Here is a 21,526-nt window from a genome sequence, read left to right as displayed (position 1 = left end):
CAGGCATAGTTACCTTTCTCTTCCCTTTGCCCTCCACATATTGTTTATTCCTTTTTTTGTGGTACTTGCCACATTGTATTGTCCATCTCCCACCTTGGACAGAGTTCATCCAAGGTAAGAAAAACCCTGTCTTACTTATCCTTGTTACCTTAGCTTTTAGCACACTATCTAGCAGATAGCAAATGCTCAAGAAATATGAAATGAATGAAGAATGAACCTTACAGAAGAACCTGAAAATGTTGGCAGATTATAGTCAGTGAGTTACAGTGAATTTGCTGAATTTGCTAAAAACAATGTTTTATCAAATTATGTTAGGCAAAGAGAAAATATAGATATCCAGGGATGGGGGAACATAGCAGAAAAAAATTTTATTTAAAATGTGGGTATATGGGATGGGTGGTAGTGGGGTAATGAACCATAAGTTGAGTGGGGACTGTAGTGCTTTTCAAAGTTTGCAGTTAAGTACCTTTGGTGGTAGAGGATAGTGGGCATGTAACTCCTTAGGAGTTGGGAGTAGAGCCCCAAGCAGCTTTTCTGCCTCCAGTATCAAGTATCTGAATATTATGAACATACCCATATTTTAGAAATTAATGCAAATTTTGCATCCTATTCCATTATGTGTGAGTGTTTTAAGATGAAAATACTTTTTTCTCCCCACCCACCTCATCCTCCAGTGAATGGTTGCTGCAGGAACTTGTACCATTTACCCTCTGGCTTCCAGCACGTTGACATGCTCCAATGCCCAAATCTGGGAAGCATGGAATGGGGTTATAGTCTAATATGGCAGTATGCTAGCTTGCTGTGATGTGGGGGATTATCTACTCAGGAGTATTATGTCATGGAACTGAGGAGGGTGAGCTCATCTTTGCTCTAACAAGGCTGTTTCTGGAAGGCTGCAGTCAGTTGGAGGCACCTCATTACCAGATCACTGGAGACCAGCTGGAGAGAGTTCACAGAAGACCCACAGGAATGATTAAGAGACTGGAGGGGCTGACTGATGAGGGAAGAATATAAATGAAAACCGTATAACTTGGCTGAACTGAGATAGCAGGAATACACAACTGTATAAATATCTCACGAGAATAAACTTGATGGGGGAGGGTGATCTCTTATGGTGGGATTTGGTGGAGAATAAACCAAGGCTGAAATTAAGCAAAGGAAAACGTAAACTAATAATCTGAAGTATCTGATGGCGCACTTTGTTTCTTGGAACCTACTTAGATCACTCTAAACTGTGGGCCTCTTTTAATTGAATGATTTTGTTTTTTTAAGATTTGATTTTCCTGGGCTTGTGGCTGGTGCTTCTGTATAGAGAATCCTGAAGACTACATTTTCCAAAGCCAACATCTTTCTTTTGTCTCATCTTTCTTTGTCGGACTCTGTGGATGATAGTTGGGTGATTGTGTGCTGCCATTGCTGCTTTTCTTTATTCACCAGAATTCCAAAGTGGACTTTCACACCATTTTTTTCATGACTTTTTATAGTAGTTTAAAAGTAGACCCTGAGTCAGTAATATATATTGTAATAATTTTAGAAACCTGGATATGGTATTGGTCCTTGAGGTACTGGTTTTAGGAAATTATAGCCTGGATAAAATGCAAGTGTAATTGTAGGAAACATGTACTTTGGGGAAATGATTGTATAAAATTCCTACTTGGGGTATGGGAGGCATAAAACTTTTAAATAACAGTTGAAATTAGCCAGGAGAAATATTTGCATAATGTTGCAAGTTTTATAGCTCTTTTCCTAAGAGGGGACAGTAGAACTAGAAGAAAATGATTTTATGCTTTTTTTGATTTATAAAAATGAGTTCATTTATATTAAGCAGTTATGTAGCTTTAAGACTGAGACCTCTATTCTAGAGATTGGTAAACTTTTTTTTTGTAAAGGGTCAGATAGGAAAACTTTATAGACCACGAGTTTCTGCAGCTACTCGACTTTCCTCTTGTGCAAAAGCAGTCATAGACCATATGTAAACGAATGAACTTGGCTGTGTTCACCTTTTTTTTTCTTCTAAAAAAAGCAGCTGTCTGGACTTGGCCTACAGGCTGTAGTTTGCCAACTCCTGCCCTAGACCTTTGCTCCCAAAAGCATGATCTGTAAACCAGCAGCATCAACACTCCCTGTGAGTCCGTTAGAGATACCGAATATCGGGTCGCTTCTCGGAGGGACTGCTCTATAGCTTAGACCGAGCTTCTCAGACTTTAATGTGTGTAGGAATCACTTGGGGGCCCTTATCAAAGTACAGATGGAAATAAACTGAATAGCATACTAGCTACTAGGAGACAAAGATGAGTAAGACCCAGTCAGTATCCTTAGAGATCCCTGAATTCATTAGGAGAGACTACTATACAGTACAACAACTACAGGCTAATACATGTTATAATAGAGGTATTTTCAACATAGGAGTATCACAGAGGAGCAAGTGATAGGGTCTGCGTGGCAGGGGGGCAATCCTCACAGGGGCCTGAGAATCGGACCAGGAAGGGGGAGGGTGCTTGATTTGAATTTTGAGGCTTACTAGAGACACTGAATGAAGCATTATCATGGGTAGTAGGTTCATGGTGGGGTGCAGTAAAAATGATGTTAGAACCGTGAGTTATTTGGACACCTAGGTGGCTCAGTTGGTTAAGCATCTGCCTTTGGCTCAGGTCATGATTCCAGGATCCTGGGATCAAGCCCCATGCATTGGGGTGCTGTCTCTTTAGCTGGGAATCTGCTTCTCCTTCTCCCTCTGCCTCTGTTCCTTCCCTCTCTTTTTTTTTCTCTCTCTAGTAAATAAAATCTTAAAACAAACAAACAAACAAAAAAGACTACTTAAAGAAAGAACTAGGAGTTATTTAATAACTAAATGGCTGATTACAGGGCTGGAGACCCACTAAGATCATAATGAATAGAAATAAAATTTCAGTACATTCTATTATTTTTAGCTAATTTCTTATACTCTAATTTGAAAAAGGATAACTTGCCTGTTCTCTCCCCATAAGTTATTTGTTTTCCAGAAGTAGAAACTTTTAATAGGTTCTTACATCAGTAAGAATTTGGAAGACACTGTAAGAGGCAGAAAATAAAAATTATTTATAATTCCGTACACCAAGACATGACGACTTTAAATATTTTTATGTTCTGTCTAGCCTTTTGTATGTAATGTAACATTTTAAAAATTGGGCTCATGCTATCTAAATAATGTTGTGCTTGCTTTTTATTTAGCATTTTATTTGTGGGAAATTTCTTTCTTTATTCCTTAAAAGGTGTCATTTTTTAATGCTTAGATAGCATTCTAGTAGAGCTCCTATAGTTTATGGAACTTATCTTGTTTGTGGATCCTTTAAGCTGATTCCAGTTGCTAGTTGACCCAGTTTTTGGCTCATGTACTTGGCAATTCTGTCACCATATTTTAAAATAAATACATATACTTGTTTATTTTTAATTATAAAAGTTTGCTAACTTGTTTGATCTGCTGGCCTTCACTCATTCCATTCTGCTTTTCTTACTAGCACTGTGGGTTTTCTTTCTTGGTTTCCCAGGGGAGGGAGGCAGTAGGGTAGTCATTAAAAGCATGGATTCTGGGTCCAGGTTGTCTGGGTTTGACTTAGCTCTACTACTTAATGGTACATAATCTTGAAAAGGTACTTCAGTTTCCTCATCTGTAAAATGGGGATAATTCTATTTGTCCTGAGGTTGTGAGTTAATATAGATGAAGAACTGAGCACGGTTCCCACCATGTGGAAAGAGAATCTTTTTTTGTAATGATGAGTAGCTTCTTATTTGTTTTATGGTGGTTGTTTGTGTATGCTTTGCCATAATCCCTCTTCTGCTATATTTAGTTTATAAATGACTATAACTCAAATGTCTTTGAGTTACACACTGACTTTACTAGACTTTACTTAGTGACTTTATCTTGAAAGTTCACAGACTTTTTTTCCTGGTCAGTAAATTTTACTATTTAAAAAATAAAGTTAGTGTTGTTTCACCATGTCTTAGAAATGCAGCCATGGGTGCAAAGGCAGCAGACTGCATAGGCACATAGGTTTTAAAGCTTTTGGGTGGTTTCCCCTTTCGAACTGAATATTACTTTGATTGCTTCTGTGGCATAATAAGGCCCTCTGTAATGTGTCCCCACCTATCCTGTGGTCTCATTTCTCTTCACCATACCCCCACACCCTATGCTCCAGTCCCATTAAACTGGAACTGGGCATGTGATAAGTGATGAGGCTCACTTTTTAAATCTGTGCCTTACTAACTTCTCTTGAAGGATTGGAATCAACTGAAGTGCTGTAGTTTCCTTTTGGGGAGTGACACAGTTAAGGCAGTGAGGTTGCCACTGGCCTTTTTTTTGTGTGTGTAGTTTTAGCTGGGAAAGCCCACTCCGAGTTTACCAGGCCTTATTTATTTTTAGTGTCCCAGAATTTCCTCTGCCCATCCTATCTACCTCCTCTTTGATGTTTTCTGGGGATTCTCTTTCAGAAATAAAAACTTCTTCCACTGACACTTTTTTCTCTGTTGAGTAGGATCCTGGGACAAGAGGACAGATGCATCCTTTGGCAGTCGATTGCACCCTGCACTAGAGAGAAGTCCAGGATAATAGTTTTGGGGCTCAATTTCTCCATCCTGGAATTCATCCAGTCCGTTCCAGAAATACTGACCCTATGCTTCCGTGACGCAGCTTCAGTGAATGTCCAATGGACAGACACTTTCCGTTGACCTTGCAGCGATTCTTTTTCCTGTGGAGGTTGGAGGACGAGGTGAATGGTGCCAAAAGTTGCCTGCTTTGGTGAATAGAAGTACCCCCCTTCGTTCCCAGAACATGGGCCCTCGTTTCAAGGTAAGACCATAGACTAGTTAAAACTCACTTGTTATTGGGATACAGAACACAGACTCAGTAACCAGCATCTAAACCTTTTCAGCAAGGAATCGCTGCTGAAGTGCGTAGTTGCAGTTAGAATACTCCATCTGCCCCCCACCCAGAGCACCTTTGAGAATGAAGAAATCAGTTCTCTGTTTCTAGGAAGTGACTTTTTCATCACTCATCTCCAGTGCCAGGGTTAAAATATATTTGGCATTATAATCACAAATCTTTAGGCTCCTAAAAAAAGCAAAGAATTTTAGAATAGGTATGTTAGTCAATTTTCTGACATTCCCTTGAGGCAGGTACTTTCAAGTGTTCCCTCTCCCCCACCTTTTGTAGGCAATGTGAGCCAAAGGACTGTAGTATTAAGCAACTGGCCCGGGATCTTTTAGTAAGCAAGTGATATTTCTGCATTAGATAATTGGTACTGCATTCCATTTTCCTTTGTCATGCTTTATTTTTATTTCAAGATTTTTAAAAAGGGCCATAAGCATTTATTTTTCTAATTTTAATCTCCTGGTGGGATTCCTCACAGTAAGATTAAGTAATGTTTTTCATACTTTCTTTTACCTGGTTTTTTTTTTTTTTTTTTTTTAATCTTTCTCCTCTTCCCAAACACCTCACAATTGCCATGACTCCATTTTTTGTCATGATTTAGTGTTGTTAGGCTTAGAACATTGGGTTTCAGAGTTAGGCGCAGACTTGAGTCTCAGCTCTGTCACTTAACCAGCTGGAAGATGTTCAGGTTAACTTTCCAAATTCAGCTTGTGTGTGTGTGTGTTTCTTAATCTGTAAAATGAGAATAATAGTGTTTATTTTACCAAGTTGTCATGGGGACAACTACTTAGCTAACACATAAAAACAGTGTAGTGTTTGGCCTATCATAAGTGGCTCAATCAGGGTGGGGAGTATTACTTTACTACTACTACTGTTATTCTGCTAACTTAGAGTATCACACAGTTTGCTGAGTTTTATGAGAGCAAGATACTAAAGAGATGAACTTGAAAACAAAATACTCAGGTAGCTGAATGGTAAGAATTAGTATGGCAGAGGCTTTACATACTGCTTCTTTGCGCTTGAATTAGTCTTGGGAAGAGTTCCAAACTAATTTTATGAAGCAGAAGTGTGAGCAGCAGAAAATGGAGGGTACTATAGAAGCTGTTATGGAAAAATAAAAGCTCAAGATAAGGGAGATAGAATCATAAAGCCAGATACCATGCCATGCATAAGAACCTATGGGGTAGTTGTGGGTATTTGGTACATACTTGTAGAACTGAAGCAAACTGGTAACTTGTGGTCTGAAGAGTTTATAATCCGTGGTTAAGTGAATATACTGCCACTTAGAGAAGTCTTTAAAAACTGTATCAGAAAGGAGGTCCCATCAAGAAAAATCCCTGATCCTTAAGGCATTCTGGACAAAGGAAAGAACAAACGTTTGACCCTATCCGATAATTCAGATACCTTATTCATATTTCTTGCAGCTACTATAGGCAGTTCTGTTGGATGCCATGGAGAATTTTAAAGATGAGTCTTTGCCTCATGTTATTTACCACTCTGAAATGGAAAATAAATACGGGGCTAAAATGAAAGAGAATATCAGTGCCATAAGATAAATAATAGAGTAATGTGCAAATTCAGAGGAGGAATGGAATTTCTAAGTTGAGGCTCAGGGAAGATTTCAGGGAGGGGAGACAGGGTTTTCCCTAGACTTTAGGGTTAGGAGATTTCATAGAGACATGAGAGGGGAGTGGTAAGTGGAAGCAGAGGAAGTGACTTTTGCAAAGCATGGAGATAGGATGTTTCAGAGCTTGGATGTCCAGGTGGAAAGGATGCGAGTCCGGTAGATCACAGGATGGCAACAAGGTATTGCAGGAGAAGGAGCCAAGGGGAATACTGTGGGTGGGGAAGAGAATGGAGACCGAGCAGAGAGAGCCTTAACCAGGGTCAGGAAGAGGACAGAAAGTGCTTACAGAATGGAAGTGAAATCTCGAATAAAAGTGATCTAAGTGATAAAGATAGGAAGGTTTGTGACAGCCTTCAAGAGGAACAAGACAGGAGGAAGACGTAGAAGGAAGGCAAGTTCAAAATGAGACCAGTTGAGAGATGGGTAGATACTGTCAGGGAGGTTGTTGAGAGCTACTGTAGAGAAGTGGAATACTTCATAAAGGTCAATCAAGGGGTAATGAATCGACAGAGCTAATTCCCTCACCACAAGGAGGTTTCCAGGAGAAGAGAGGAGGGTCGTTTGGGAAAAAGTGGTGACAGGTATGCACAGTTTTAAATAATAAAAGGAATTGGAGTGCAAATGTAGAATTGACCTACTGGAAAAAATCTCAGTGTTCTGGATCAGTGGTAACAATTTGGCTGAGAAATAAGTGAATGAGGAAAAAATGGACAAGGACTCAGCAAGGTCAAGCTCATTACTGCTAGCTTCATGAGGACTGAGGCTGTTTGCTGTACTGTTTGATTTTAGAGTCCTGATGGCTATGGGGAGTTATATTGAAGTTGTGCAACACTAAAGGATATGGTGCCATGGAAATGGCTAAACCTCAACTCTTTCTATAGCAATGAGAATTCTGAATCCTGGACAGGTCACGCAATTGCAGCCTTGGAACTGGTCTGCAGGCCTGTGACTCACTGCTTATCCACTGCCTCTCCCAGGAAATGTTATAGTTGTCAAGAGATAGCACATGGCAATTTTCTTGGCCCTCATGATACTTGCCATACAATTGGCATTGCTCTTGTTCTTCTAAGTCCTCTAACATCAGCCACATACACTTTATTTTCTGCTGAGTGTTATAACTTTGCTAAGGACCATATTTTCATATCCAGGATCAGATTGGATAGCATCCAACTGAGGGAGGACTTCAGACAGTTCATCTGCCAGTTTGGTTTCTACAAAGTCAGCGGTATCATCTGCATCCTGTGAGGTGCAGACAGATGCTTTTTTGAGAGATGAAAACAGCTTTCAGCATACGGTCCCAGGAGATGAGATACTTGTTTGGGAAAGAGGCTCAGTAGTTGTGATCCCAACTTTTGGGTCTATATATTGTCTCTTTATAATAGACCCTCCTGGGAGCAGCCTAATCTCTGTATACAGACTGTGTTATGTTCCCTGTGTGGATCTCTTTTCTTTTTTTTTTTTTTTTTTTTGGATCTCTTTTCTAGTAGGACTTTAGATGCCAGTCTAAATAAAGATTTCTATGAAATGTGGTATGGTTGCTTGCCAAAGTAATTTCTCTACTGTCTGTGGATTCTGTTGGGAATATTGTTACTGTCAGAGGAACTGATGGCCATTTTCATTCTTTTAAAGTTTTCCAGTACAGTTAGATATAAATGCATATCCTATTTAAAAAACAGAACAAGACTTGTTTTGGTCCCTCCCAGACTTGAGCCTAGATAGCCTTTCAGCTGTCTTGTCTCTGAGTAATATTCTATTGCTGATAAAAGGTACTGGGTTGAGTTAATGTTGATAACCTTAATATACATTGACTTGAAAAGAATGACTCCACTGCATTGTAGAGGGAAGAGCTCTTATAGACTATACTAAGGTCAAACTCAGTGATAAGATACCAATGTCAATGTACATTGCATTTTTCCTTGGTAATACCTTAAGTTCAAGTAACGGCGATTAAAGTCTTATTCTGGAAAAAGTTTAATAACAGTGAAAGTTTCCCCTCAAACTCTGGCCCCTGTTTGTTTTTTTTTTGTTTTTTGTTTTTTGTTTTTTTTTTAATTTTTTTTTTTTAATTTTTATTTATTTATGATAGTCACAGAGAGAGAGAGAGAGGCAGAGACACAGGCAGAGGGAGAAGCAGGCTCCATGCACCGGGAGCCCGACGTGGGATTCGATCCTGGGTCTCCAGGATCGCGCCCTGGGCCAAAGGCAGGCGCCAAACCGCTGCGCCACCCAGGGATCCCTCTGTTTGAATTGTTCTGACCTTGACAGGCATCACTTAGGATAAATACAGTCTCCTCCTTTTGTTCCTGTCCTTGGCCCTTCTGCTAAGCTCATCTTCCATAAGACCTGTTGTCTAATTGGTAACAGCAAGAATGACCTCTTCCATGCCCACTGCTTATTATTGGGACGACCTTGTGGTTTACTTTAATTACATAGTGCCAACATGATGATAATAATACTTTTAAAAATCCCCATTTGATATAACTATTTCTACTCAGATGAATTACTTCCAGAAGGCAAATAGAAGGGGAAAGTGATTCCATTATCCTCTTTGCTTGTGTTAATTAGCACTACTTTGCATGGGGGAGGGAAACTGTCTTGGGGCCCTGGATCTAAGAAGATAAAAGCCATCTTATTGCATTTTGTAATGAGCACTAAAGCAAGCAAGTGGCTGTTGGTGGTATTCCTAGGGTGGTCGTAGATTGGAAGACTTTAGGAGTGATGCAGTCACTGTTTTGCTGACATTTGTTATAGGGCACCTGTCAGGCTAGAGAGGACAAGGATAGTAAGGCTTGAGTCACTCAATTCAAGTCATATGTTCTTTGTCTCTCTCTGAGATGGCTGTAAGGGAGAGTTGGAGAAAGAACTAAACAAGTTTTCTTTTGCAGCTGCAGCTGTGATCCTCGGCTGTCCGTCGGCATTGAAGGGACCTGATGTTTTACGTTATTGGTATGTTATGGCAAAAGCTCTCTTTATTAGCTTTTTGTTAGGGTTGCTGCATCATTTTTGCTTCTCAGTCTATCCCTTTCCCCTTGAAAATAGACTTAGAATTATTTCTACCCATGCCAGAATGTACCTTCACAGAGCTGGCAGTGGAATTCATTCATTTGGGAAATATTTATGGAGTAATTCTGGTCTGTGCCAGACACTGTTTCCTGCCGAGGCAAAGTCGAATAAGGTAAAAATCTGCCTTCAAGAAGTTTGTAACACGAAGGGGGAGAAAAGCCATAACATGTGAGAGTTTGAGGGAGCCCAGGAGCGGGAACTCCTCACGCAGGTGAGGATTGGGGAGGGCTTTTACCAAGTGGACAAGAGAGGGGAAGACTTTCAAATGGAGGGAATAGAATTGACGTTCTTTTCCCTGACTCCTGTGAGGGCCTAGCACGTGCAGGAAGTTGGGGGTTGCACATTCAATAGGCCAATGATATAGAACTAGGGTTGGCAGACCTTTTCCATAAAGGGCCAAAGAGTAAATATTTCGGGTTCCCAGACATACAGGCTATGTCACAACTACTGAATTCTGCTGGCTTAAGGCAAAAGCAGTGCTAGACAATATGTAAATGAATAGGTGGGGCAGTATTCTAATAAAACTTTATTTATAAAAACAGGCAGTGGTTGGGATTTGGCCTGTTTGTCTGACTCCTGGTATAGAAGTTCCTTTTTTCGAGGCACCTGGGTGGTACAGTCAGTTAAGTATCTGGCTCTTGGTTTCAGCTTAGATCGTGATCTCAGGGTTGTGGGATCAAGCCCCGAGTCGAGGTCCATGTTCAGTGCAGAGTCTGCCTGAGATTCTTTCTCTCTCTCTATCACTCTGCCTCTCCCCCTGCTGTCACGTGCTCTCTAAATAAATAAATAAATAAGTAAATAAAATCTTAGAAGTTCTTCTCTTCACCTACAGAGGTAGTGACCCAGTACAGTGTTTTTTATTTTTAAAGATTTTATTTATTTATTTCACACAAGGAGTGAGAGAGCACAAGCAGGGGGAGTGAGAGAGAGAGGGAGAAGCAACTTCCTGCTGAGCAGGGAGCCAGATGTGGGGCTCAATCCCAGGACCCTGGAATTATGACCTGAGCTGGAAGCAGACGCTTAACTGACTAAGCCACACAGGAGCCCTAGTACAGTGTTTCTTCAGAAGTCTTGTTCTCTCATCCTGACTTAATTTTTGAAAGATGACTGGCCTTTTCTACAATGAGAGGCTATAATGTGTAACTGGCAGGTGGTATGTGTGTTCTCTCTTTTACATAGGTGGGATCACAGTGTCTGTGGTTGCATTCTTCTTCACAATTAAGTTCCTCTTTGAGCTTGCCGCACGGGTAGTCAGCTTCCTCCAGAATGAGGACCGTGAGCGCAGAGGGGACCGGACGATTTATGACTACGTGCGGGGAAATTACCTGGATCCCCGGTCTTGCAAAGTCTCCTGGGATTGGAAGGACCCCTATGAGGTGGGCCACAGCATGGCCTTCCGAGTGCATGTAAGGGAATGTTTCTGTCTCCATACCCATTGGGTTTTCTTTCTTTCTTTTTTTTTTTTTTAAAGATTTTTTACTAATTTATTCATGAGAGACATGGGGCGGGGGGGTGGGTGGAGGGTTGGGCAGAGACACAGGCAGAGGGAGAAGCAGGCTCCATGTAGGGAGCCTGACGTGGGACTCGATTCCGGGTCTCCAGGATCAGGCCTTGGGCTGAAGGTGGCACTAAACTGCTGAGCCACCCAGGCTGCCCCCCATTGGGTTTTCAGAATCACTTGCTTTCCAGAGCCCTGTTCAGTCTGTTGGTAGTGCTGGCCTGAAATGTTAAAAACGTGTTTCCTTGTTTTTCAGCCATTCCCAAGGACCTGTTAATATGGCAATTCCCAGGCAATTGTGAATATCTGGAAGGGTCACAAATTTCTCTATTATTTTGGTTTAGTGGGTGTTTAACTCTGAAGATGTATAAAGCTTAATGTTGCTTTTTCCAAATGAAAAGAATATTACCAAAAAGGATAGCTGTGATAGATTGGGGGTTGGCAAACTATGGCCTGAGGGGCCAAATCAGGCCCACCTCTTGTGTCTGTAAATACACTTTTATTAGAACACAGACACACCCATTCATCTTCCTGTGTTGCCTGTGGCTGCTTTTACACTTGAATAGTTAACCACAGTTGAATTGAGTAGCTGTGTTTAACCCACAAAGCCAAAATATCTACTTTGGCCCTTTACAGAACAGTTTGTTCCCAACCCCCATGACTTCACTGCAGCATTCTACTAGGCTGATGGCCTGAACCACCCACCCCACCCCACCCCACCCCGCACCCTCTGCCAGCCCTGCCTGGTGCGTTAGCTTGCTCAGCGCCAAGTGGTGCCTACTAACTTACCTTCACATTTCGGGTTAACAGTGATAATATAATAATAAGGACTGGGTATACAGAGGAGGCAACATTTGCAGCTCAGAAATGTCAAGTCAGAATGAATTCAGCAGTACATTTTATCCCCGTCTTGTGAACAAATTAAGAACTTGTTCATGATTTAATGTTTTCTCTGAGCTGTGCTGTTTCTCTCCGTGTCTGTGAGCAGGAGTGGAAGAACCAGTGGGTACTGGGATCTGCCAGCCGCCTCCTCCCTCCCTACACTCCCTTGAGTTAGGTGGGAAATGGTTTTCTCCTCCTGTTCCCTAATATGGGCCCCTCATCTCCTCACCGCAGTTGTTCTACAAGAACGGGCAACCTTTCCCAGCACATAGGCCTGTGGGACTGAGAATTCACATCTCCCACGTTGAGCTGGCCGTGGAGATTCCAGTGACCCAGGAGGTCCTCCAGGAGCCCCGTTCCAATGTGGTCAAAGTGGCCTTCACCGTGCGCAGGGCAGGCCGTTACGAAATCTCAGTGAAGCTTGGTGGATTAAATGTGGCCTACAGTCCCTACTATAAGATTTTTCAGCCTGGTATGTTCCTTCTTTTTTGCCTCCCTTTCCCCATCCTTATCTTCCTTTATTTTCCTGCCTCGCTTTGTAACAATACACCTTTATTAAGATTTAATGCCCACACCACATAATTCACCCAGTTAAAATACACAGTTTCACGGCTTTAAAAACTCAGAGTTGCACAGCCAGCACCACAGTCAGTTTTAGAGCATTTTCGTCACCCCAAAAAGAAATCCTGTACCCGTTCACAGTCACTTCGCATTTCCCCCAAACCTCTCCATCCCTAAGTAACCCTTTACCCATTCTGTAGATTGGCCTACTCCAGACATTTTATATAAGTGTAATCATAAAATATATGACCTTTTGTGACTACCTCTTTGACTTAACATAGTGCTTTTAAGGTTTATTCATGTTATAGCATGAATCAGGACTTCATTTCTTTTTACTGCTAAATGACATTCTATTGTGTGGCTATACCACCTTTTATTTATCCATTCGTCAATTGATGGACATTTGGGGCTGTTTTTGCTTTTGGCTGCTGTGAATTCTTGTGTCCAAGTTTTTGTGTGGATGTACGGTTTTATTTCTCTATGAGTAGAATTGTTGGGTCATTGGCCTAGTGATTTCTTAAGGGGTAAGGGTGCCAGGATAGATGAAAGGCAAATTCTTCTGATTTTTGAAATCTTTTCAAGTAAAAGCCCCTTACCCTAATTCCACCCTTGCCACCCATATGTGTGTTACTTCTCATGGCAGAGTGTCTGCCCGAGCTGCTGGTATCTAAGAATTGAGAACTCGGTCTCTACTTTTTTCCCCACTCATCTCCTTTATGCCAGATAATAGGTGCTCACTGACTTTGAAGCCTAAAGGTACAATCTCTGACTTCTAATTCTGCAGCAAATCTGTTCAGTGTATAAAGATCCTATCTGCTCTGTGTGCCCTGCCTTGGCTTCCTTTTAAGGGTGTCATTAAGTACTGGCCAGGTTGGTATCCACAGAAATGAGAGGACTTTGGGAACCTTTTGGAGTCAAACCGTAAGAAGAGGGGTCTTAAGATTTATGTATCTTTGCTTGACTGGTCCTCAGTTTTCTTTTCTTACAGAGGAAGGCTGTGGACAGGGTGGTTCCCAAGCCATCTCCTTCTCCATGTACCTCCTCCTTTACTTCAGTGACTCACTCACAGACTCGTTTCCACAGGAGTTATCATCACCCCACCTCCTTGCCACCAGTGGATAACGGGTCATATCCTTACAATATGTATCAGCCCCCTTTTTTTGGTAAAGATTTTATTTTTTTATTAGAAAAAGAGCACAAGCAGGGGGAGCAGCAGAGCGGGAGGGAGAAGCAGGTTCCCCACTGAGCAGGGAGCCCGATGCAGGACTCGATCCCAGGACCCCGAGATTATATACTGAGCCACCCAGGCACCCAGCCCTTTTATGTTTAAATTAAAATTGAACTCTTCATTTTGAGATAATTATAGATTCTCCTGCAGTTGTAAGAAATAATACAGAGTGATCTGGTGTACCATTGACCCTATTTTCCCTAGTGGTAGTAGGATCTTACAAAACTAAAGTACAATATCATAGCCAGGTCAATTGACAGTGATATAGTCAGGGTCAACACATTTCCATCACCACAGGGATCCTTATGTTGCCTTTTTGTAGCCACATCCATTTTTCCTCCCACCTGTTTCTTAACCCCTGGCAGCCCGCTAATCCCTTCTCCATTTCTGTAATTTTGTCGTTTCAAGAATGTTACATAATTGGAATTATATTTCACTCAGCATAATTCCCTAAAGATTTATCCAAGTTGTTGAGAGTATCAGTAGTTGGTTTCTTTTTATTTCTGAGTGTCATTCATTCCACAGTGTGAATGTCCCATAGTTTAGCCATTCACCAGATGAAGGACACTTGGATTGTTTTCAGTTTGGGGCTGTTATGAATAAACCTGTGAGAATTCATGAACAGGTTTTTGTGTAAACATGAGTTGTCATTACTTTGTTATAAATGCCCAGGAATGTAACTACTGGGTCGTATGATAGTTACACACTTAGTATTTTTAAGAAACTGCCAAACTCTTTTCTGGAGTGCCTATGGCATTTTACATTCCTACCAGCAATGCACGAATGATCCAGTTTCTTCACATTCTTGCCAACATTTGATATTGTCTCTGTTTTTTATTTTAGCCATTCTGTTAAGGGTGGGTAGTTTTAATCTGCATTTCCCTAATGGTTAATGATGCTGAACATCTTTTCCTGTGCTTATTTGCCATTTGTATATGCTCTTTGGTGAAACGTCTTCTGCCCATTTCCTAATTGGATTTTTTTAAATATTGAGAATTCTTCATATATTCTACATACTTGTCCTCCGTTACATATGTAGTTTCCAATATGTTCTATCAATCTTTAGCTTTTCTTTTTATCCACTTTGCATAGTCTTTCACAAAGCAAAAGTTTTTAATTCTGATGAAGTCAGTTTATTAATTTTTTCTTTTAAGGATTCACGCTTTAGGTATCTGAGAACTCTGACTAGTGTAGATCCCAAAGATTTCCTCCTGTGCTTTTTTCCCTAGAAGTTTTACATTTTATATATAAGGCCATGATCCATTTTGTTTGTTTTAAATTAGGCAAAGACCAAGTTGCCAAAAATATTTTTTCTTTTCTTTTTTTAATTTAAATTCAATTTGCCAACATAGAGTATAACATCCAGCGCGCTCATCTCATGTGCCATGATCCATTTTTAGTTAATTTTTGTATACTGTGTCAAGATTTTTGAATTTTTATTTTTTTTATTTATTTGCTTATCAGTGTCTAGTTGTTCCAGCACAGTTTCTTGAAAAGACATTGCCCTTTCCCCTATTACATTGCCCTTTTTTTGTACCTTTGTTAAAGATTGGTTAGTCATATTTGTAGGAGTCTATTTCTAGATCCTCTGTTCTGTTCCATTGATCTGTGGGTCTGTCCCTCCATCAGTACTACAGAATCCAGATTACTGTAGCTACTATGGTAAATCCTGAAATTGGGTAAACTGACTTCTCGCTTTACTCTTTTTCAGGATTGTTTTCTGCTACTCTAGATCCTTTCTCTTTCCATACAAATTTTAGAACAGTATTTTCTGTAGCTACAAAGACTCTTCCTGAGATTTTGATAAGAATGGCATTAAACCTGTGTATTACTTGGGGAGGATGGACACCTCTACTATGTTGAATCTTCTAGTTCGTAAACATGGTAACCTTTGACTTCATACTGGCCTCTTCATTTCTTTCATGTGCATTTTGTAGTTTTCAACATAGAAGTCTTCTGCGTGTGTCCTTAGATTTACAGCTAAGTGTTTCAGGGCTTTTTGTTTGATGGTTGTTTAGCACTTATTTCTGAGGCCTGCCTCAGTTGTAGGTTCCCAGTGGTACTGTAGGCACTACGTAACTCTCAGTTCTGTTTCCTGTGAGTTTTCTCATTTTGTTTAGTGCAGCAATGGTTAGAAATTTGTGAAAATGAGCCCCCTGGTTCGTTTGAATTAATCTCTTTTTCTTTTTTTTCCTCATCCTCTTAGTGGTGGCACTTATCCCTAGGAATTTAGTGGGACCCAGCTCTCTGGGACTCACTGATTGAAGAGATCTTCATGCTCTGAAAAGCACCCCCCCTAAGGATGAGATTCCATTGTCTATTCCAGGAATGGTGGTTCCTTCCAAGACCAAAATAGTGTGCCATTTTTCTACTCTTGTGTTGACCTGTGGACAGCCACACACCCTTCAGATAGTGCCCCGAGATGAGTATGACAACCCTACCAACAATTCTGCTTCTTTGAGAGACGAGCACAATTACAGTTTGTCCATCCACGAGGTGAGCGGTTTCCTTTCCTCCACCTTTTTCTGTTATTCTCATCCTCTCTGATCCACTTCCTTGCATCGCCACCCTGACTTCTGTGCTGTCTGCCTGTCCTTGTCTGGCCGTGCCCACCTCATTAGTAATTATGAGACTTGGACCAGCTTGTCCATAAGAAAATTCTATGTAAAGAGTAAATTGCCCTGCAGTAGAGAAAATTATAAATTTTCAGTGATGCTCTCTGTCTTCCTCCTATAGCTCGGCCCTCAAGAAGAAGAGAGCAGCGGTGTCTCATTCGAGAAGTCAGTGACATCCAACAGGCAGACCTGCCAGGTGTTTTTGCGACTCACCCTGCATTCTCGCGGCTGCTTCCATGCCTGCATTTCATACCAAAATCAGCCAATCAATAATGGTGAATTTGACATTATTGTCCTAAGTGGTGAGTTGAAAGAAAAGCTGTGATTTAGTTCCATTCCTAGGCCACTTATTCCTTGTGTGTCTGCACCCTTCTGACCAGCCTCACAAACATTTGCTATTTGAGCCAGAACTGGCTTTTAGAGTCCTACAGACTGAAGGTCTAGTGATAGGTCATTTCTCTTGTCCCCTGTCTCTGACTCTAAAACCTTATTCCTTGTTATACTTCAGAGAACGAGAAGAATATCGTTGAACGCAACGTGTCCACCTCAGGAGTGAGCATTTACTTTGAGGCTTATCTTTATAATGCCACCAACTGTACCAGCACACCTTGGCACCTCCCGCCCATGCACATGAGCTCCTCCCAGCGTCGGCCTTCTACAGCCCTGGAGGAGGAAGATGAAGACTCACCCTCTGAGTGCCAGACCCCTGAGAAGGTGAAGAAACCCAAGAAGGTGTACTGCTACGTGTCACCAAAGGTTGGACCGCCCATTCTCTCTCTCTCTCTCTCTCTCTCTTTTTATTTTTCAAATTTTATTTATTTATTAGAGTGAGAGAGAGGGTGTGAGCAGGGGGAGACATACAGGGAGAGGGAGGAGTAGGCTCCCCACTGAACAGGGAGACTAATGTGGGGCTTAATTCCAGGACCCCAGGAGCATGACCTGAGCCTTTGGCTAGAGGCTTACTGACTGAGCCACCCAGATGCCCTTGGCTTTCCCATTCTTATCTCAAAATCCCCCTGCCTGAATCTGCATATAATTGGCCATTGGTAGTAAAAGCTCAGTATTAGTGTGAGGGTCAGGGCAAGATCATTGACTTGTAGGCTTTCTGGAATACTGAGAGAGGCTACTTAAGACTGAGCATCAGAAGATGGTTCCCTCTCTTTTGTTGCACCTGTTTGGATTGGACTAAAAGAAAATTCTGTGTAGCAATTCCTTGTACCTTGTGCTTCAGAGCACCAGAGGCATTCTGCCCTTTGATTGCCCTGGGAAGATTTTTCAAGGCATGGCTCTTAGAGTTTTAAAGAAAGCTACTTTTGACCGTTAAAAAATTTTCACTGGTAGAAAAATTACTGTTGGTTCCTTATGCTCTTTTGAAAGAGTTTGATCTTTCATCCTGTGCTTCATGAAACCACAATAAATGCATGTCAGTATCAGGCAAAAAGAATTGGAATAGAGAAATTTTGGCAGAGGCAAGGAGGTGAACTTCCCAAGGCCCCTGGGCTAAGAGGCACTTTGTTTTAGGAATTTTCTTTTTAATATTTGTATTTTGCTTATTAATTCAGATCACAGGAAAATAAGCTCTTCAAACATCCCATCACATCCCTTTAATCTCGTAACCAAAACAGTTGTAATTTTGTTCTACTTCAGACTTTGCTATGTGTGGTTTATCATTTAAAAATCTAGCCCTTCTGCCTACTTTGGACTAGGGGAATGGGAATGAGGGCCAAGGTGAGGTAGAGATGAAACAAGATTGACTATGAATTGATAACTGTTAAAGCTGGTGTTGGGTCATTATATCGTTTTCTCTTCTTTAGCATGTGTTTGAAAATTTCTTCATGAAGAGTTTTTTAAAAATCAAGGAAAACTATGATTTATACATTTATGTAACAGTTTTTTTAGATTTAAAGTTATTGCTTTGCCTTTTCTTTTTTTAATATAATGGTATAAAGAGACCCTTCTGTATGCTTACCTATTTTTATGAACTTTTTTCTTTGAAACCATCCTACCACCTTTGCCCTCCCATCCCCCACCTGCCCTCCCATCCCCCACCTGCCCTCCTGTGGCAGATCCTTGGTACCATCCTAATAGAGATAGAGCAGTGGGTGTAGGTCATTGGTATCACGTATCCATTGAGGAAGTTTGAGCAGCACCCAGCTGAGCAGGAGGAGATTTTGATTGCTTCTAGGTGAAATGTTTGCTCATAAAGTGCAAACCTGATCTCAGGCATTTAAAAATGGTAGTAAGACTTGAGTGTCAAGATTATCAAATGCCTCTGTGCAAAATTGCATTGTCAGAGTAATAATACCTTTAAGCTATTTTAAGATAAAATAGATGTTACCGATTTGATGTTAGTAATACAGAATTATCCCCTTCATCCCTAGAGGGAAAAGGTAATGAGAAATGGAGGTTAGGAACTCTGTTTTTTTTCAGTACAGTACCCACATAGACCCTTTTTATTTTATCATTCACTTCCTTTTCTGTGTGTTGGTCCTCTAGCAATTCTCAGTGAAGGAATTTTACCTGAAAATCATTCCCTGGCGCCTTTATACCTTCCGAGTGTGCCCAGGAACAAAAGTAAGTTGAACCTTCCATCTGGTTTGTGCTAAGCAGACTCCAACCCTGGGATGTTTTTACCTTTTCTTTTTTCCTCAAAGGGCCGTCGGTGTTTCTGGAAGTTCTTACTGTGACAGGGTTCATTGCCAAATACGGACAGAAAGGGTCATTTTCCCCCCACAGCATGGCATAGAGAATATAGAATTTCTAGAAGGACACATACCTGCAGAAACAGGAATTAGTAGCAAGTCAGAATTCTTCCACAGTTATCTTTTGCCCCCTAGACTAAGTTAATGGAGAGAGTCTTGGCAGTTCTGGCTCCAGCTTGGTTTCCGAGTGTGCTGAAGCTTGCTCTTTTAGAATTAGCATTCTCTCTCTCTCTCTTTTTTTTTTTTTTTTTTAAGATTTTATTTATTTATTCATGAGAGACACAGAGAGGGGCAGAGACACAGACAGAAGGAGAAACTCCATGCACGGAGCCCGACGTGGGACTTGATCCCGGGTCTCCAGGATCACGCTCTGGGCCAAAGGCAGACACTTAACTGCTGAGCCACCTAGGCGTCCCAGCATTCTCATATATTAAAAACATTTCTTCTAACTTTTCTGAGCTTTTGGAATCTCAGGGTGAGTCGCTTTCCTCCAGCCAGTCCGTCCAACCTCGTCAGGTAGTCATATGCTTGATATATCTTTACTGCCTTCACCATTCCTATATTTTATGTTAGGAGGTCTGTAATGTTGCCTGTGATTGTCACTAAAGCCAGTCTCGGTGACTCAAATAATTTAAAATATAATTGGATTGTAGAGTACTGAAATGAAAAACAGGTGATATGCTCCTAGGAGATAGTCTCTTAGAGAGAACAGGCTTAACTTGTTTATTGGTTGATACTGAAGGTTAGGGATATGGAAAGTTTTTGCTGGATTTGAGGGCTTTAAAGGTTAATGCCTTTTTTTTTTCCTTTGTTAGTTTTCATACCTTGGCCCTGACCCTGTTCATAAGCTCCTCACCCTGGTGGTAGATGATGGCATTCAGCCACCTGTGGAGCTCAGCTGTAAGGAGAGGAACATTCTAGCAGCCACTTTCATCCGCTCCCTTCATAAGAATATAGGTAAGATTGAACAGGGATTCTGACAGGGAAAGCAGCGACCCTACCCACCTGGGTGTCTGAAGGTGCAGAGTGGACTACACAGATGTCTTGGAATGAGGCTGTCATCATGATGGATCTTGTTGCTCCTTAGGAGGCTCTGAGACCTTTCAGGACAAGGTGAACTTTTTCCAGCGAGAGCTTCGGCAGGTACATATGAAAAGACCACATTCCAAAGTCACCCTGAAAGTCAGCAGACACACCTTGTTGGAATCGGTGCGTAAAGGTTAATTTCTGTCATCACTTGTCAGGGTTTTGGAACTAGAAACCCCTTTGGTGTTTGGTTATGTCCTGCAGGCCATCTTTTTTATGAAACCCAAATTTCTCTTCTCTTTAAACATATCTATTAAAGACTGCTCTTCTCTGTGTTTAATTATACTAAGTTTGGGGTAAATTTGTTCAAGACCTATTATTGAAGGGAGAGACTAGTGGACACCGTGGCTTTACAATCTTTACTGAACTAGTTCCTGAACCATCTCATAGAACTTCTGTGTAGGGAAGGTAGAAGTAGTTGGTACAGAAGAACATTGTTGTTCTTGAGTTCCTGAAAGAGAAGAGCTCTTGTTGGGTTAAGAGGAAATGATTTTTGTTGTCACTCTGGTCTGAGGGAAAAGGAACACCTGATGTGTGTCTGTCTCCACTGCGCAGACACTGGCATAGTTGTTGCATTCCTCAAGAATGAGAAGGTTTGGTCCCTGTCCAGAAAGTGTTTGTGATGTTTGGCTCTGGTAGGTGTGACTGGAAACCCCTTTTCTCAGCCACATTCTCTGTGTCTGAACATAGCCTTGTGGGTAAAGAGTTCCAGTGGACACTGTACTTGACTGAAAACCAGGACTCCTTGGTTCTCTTGCTGACAGCTTACTAATTTGAGTCCTTTTATTTCTTTATGCAAGAGTTTTCTCATTAATAAAATGAGCATTAAAAAAAAGCTTCAACTGCTCAACAAAACAATGGTATAAAGATGAATTAGATTGTTTTTTTAAATCTTAAATTTCTTCTGGAGATATGTGCACTTTAAATATGAAATGAGATGGTTAAAGTTTATTTATGAGGACTGCGTCTCCTCCAAGTACTAATTGTTAAAGGGACAGTGGCAATATTCTTGTGTTTTTTCTTTAACACCCAAGAGTCGCCAGCCAGTCTCCTGACAGTTTCCTTCCCTTCACTGCTTTTCAGTCTCTGAAAGCCACTCGGAATTTCTCAATCTCAGATTGGAGCAAGAACTTTGAAGTGGTTTTCCAAGATGAAGAAGGTCAGTTTTTAAAGTTCATGTTCATTTTCTTTAACGATCTCCCCGCCCCCCATTACTTGCTCTCTGCAAATAAAAAAAATATCCCCCTACTCCCACCTTCTGCCCCTGTTCCAGTTTATTTTTCTAAAGGAAAAAGAAGTCATGAGTCAAAACAGAAAAGGTGGTATTGACAGGCAGGTGGCTTGGTGGAGCTTGTAGA

At 41.1% G+C, this 21,526-nt stretch overlaps 1 protein-coding gene across 6 annotated transcripts in view; it reads left to right on the top strand.

Annotated features, from left to right (window-relative positions):
• AREL1 (apoptosis resistant E3 ubiquitin protein ligase 1) overlaps window positions 1–21,526 on the top strand; it is a 42,432-nt gene that overhangs the window by 12,134 nt on the left and 8,772 nt on the right. The window contains exons 2-12 of one of the 6 annotated variants that reach the window (XM_026008599.2): window positions 4,512–4,825; window positions 9,419–9,479; window positions 10,776–11,002; window positions 12,211–12,448; window positions 16,092–16,261; window positions 16,502–16,655; window positions 16,889–17,136; window positions 18,877–18,954; window positions 19,898–20,039; window positions 20,170–20,291; window positions 21,252–21,327. In XM_026008599.2, the coding sequence (XP_025864384.1) occupies window positions 9,464–9,479; window positions 10,776–11,002; window positions 12,211–12,448; window positions 16,092–16,261; window positions 16,502–16,655; window positions 16,889–17,136; window positions 18,877–18,954; window positions 19,898–20,039; window positions 20,170–20,291; window positions 21,252–21,327 (1,471 nt within the window). In that variant the 5' untranslated portion in view covers window positions 4,512–4,825; window positions 9,419–9,463. Of the gene's footprint in view, window positions 1–4,511; window positions 4,826–9,418; window positions 9,480–10,775; window positions 11,003–12,210; window positions 12,449–15,971; window positions 16,262–16,501; window positions 16,683–16,888; window positions 17,137–18,876; window positions 18,955–19,897; window positions 20,040–20,169; window positions 20,292–21,251; window positions 21,328–21,526 lie in introns of all 6 variants that reach the window. The other 5 variants (XM_026008598.2, XM_026008600.2, XM_072762041.1 and 2 more) reach the window with 5 other exon arrangements.

Source organism: Vulpes vulpes, chromosome 6 (assembly GCF_048418805.1).
Source record: "Vulpes vulpes isolate BD-2025 chromosome 6, VulVul3, whole genome shotgun sequence".
Lineage (NCBI taxonomy): Eukaryota > Metazoa > Chordata > Mammalia > Carnivora > Canidae > Vulpes > Vulpes vulpes.
The sequence above is the reverse complement of the archived record's forward strand: the minus strand, read 5'-3'. Positions and strand labels throughout refer to the sequence as shown.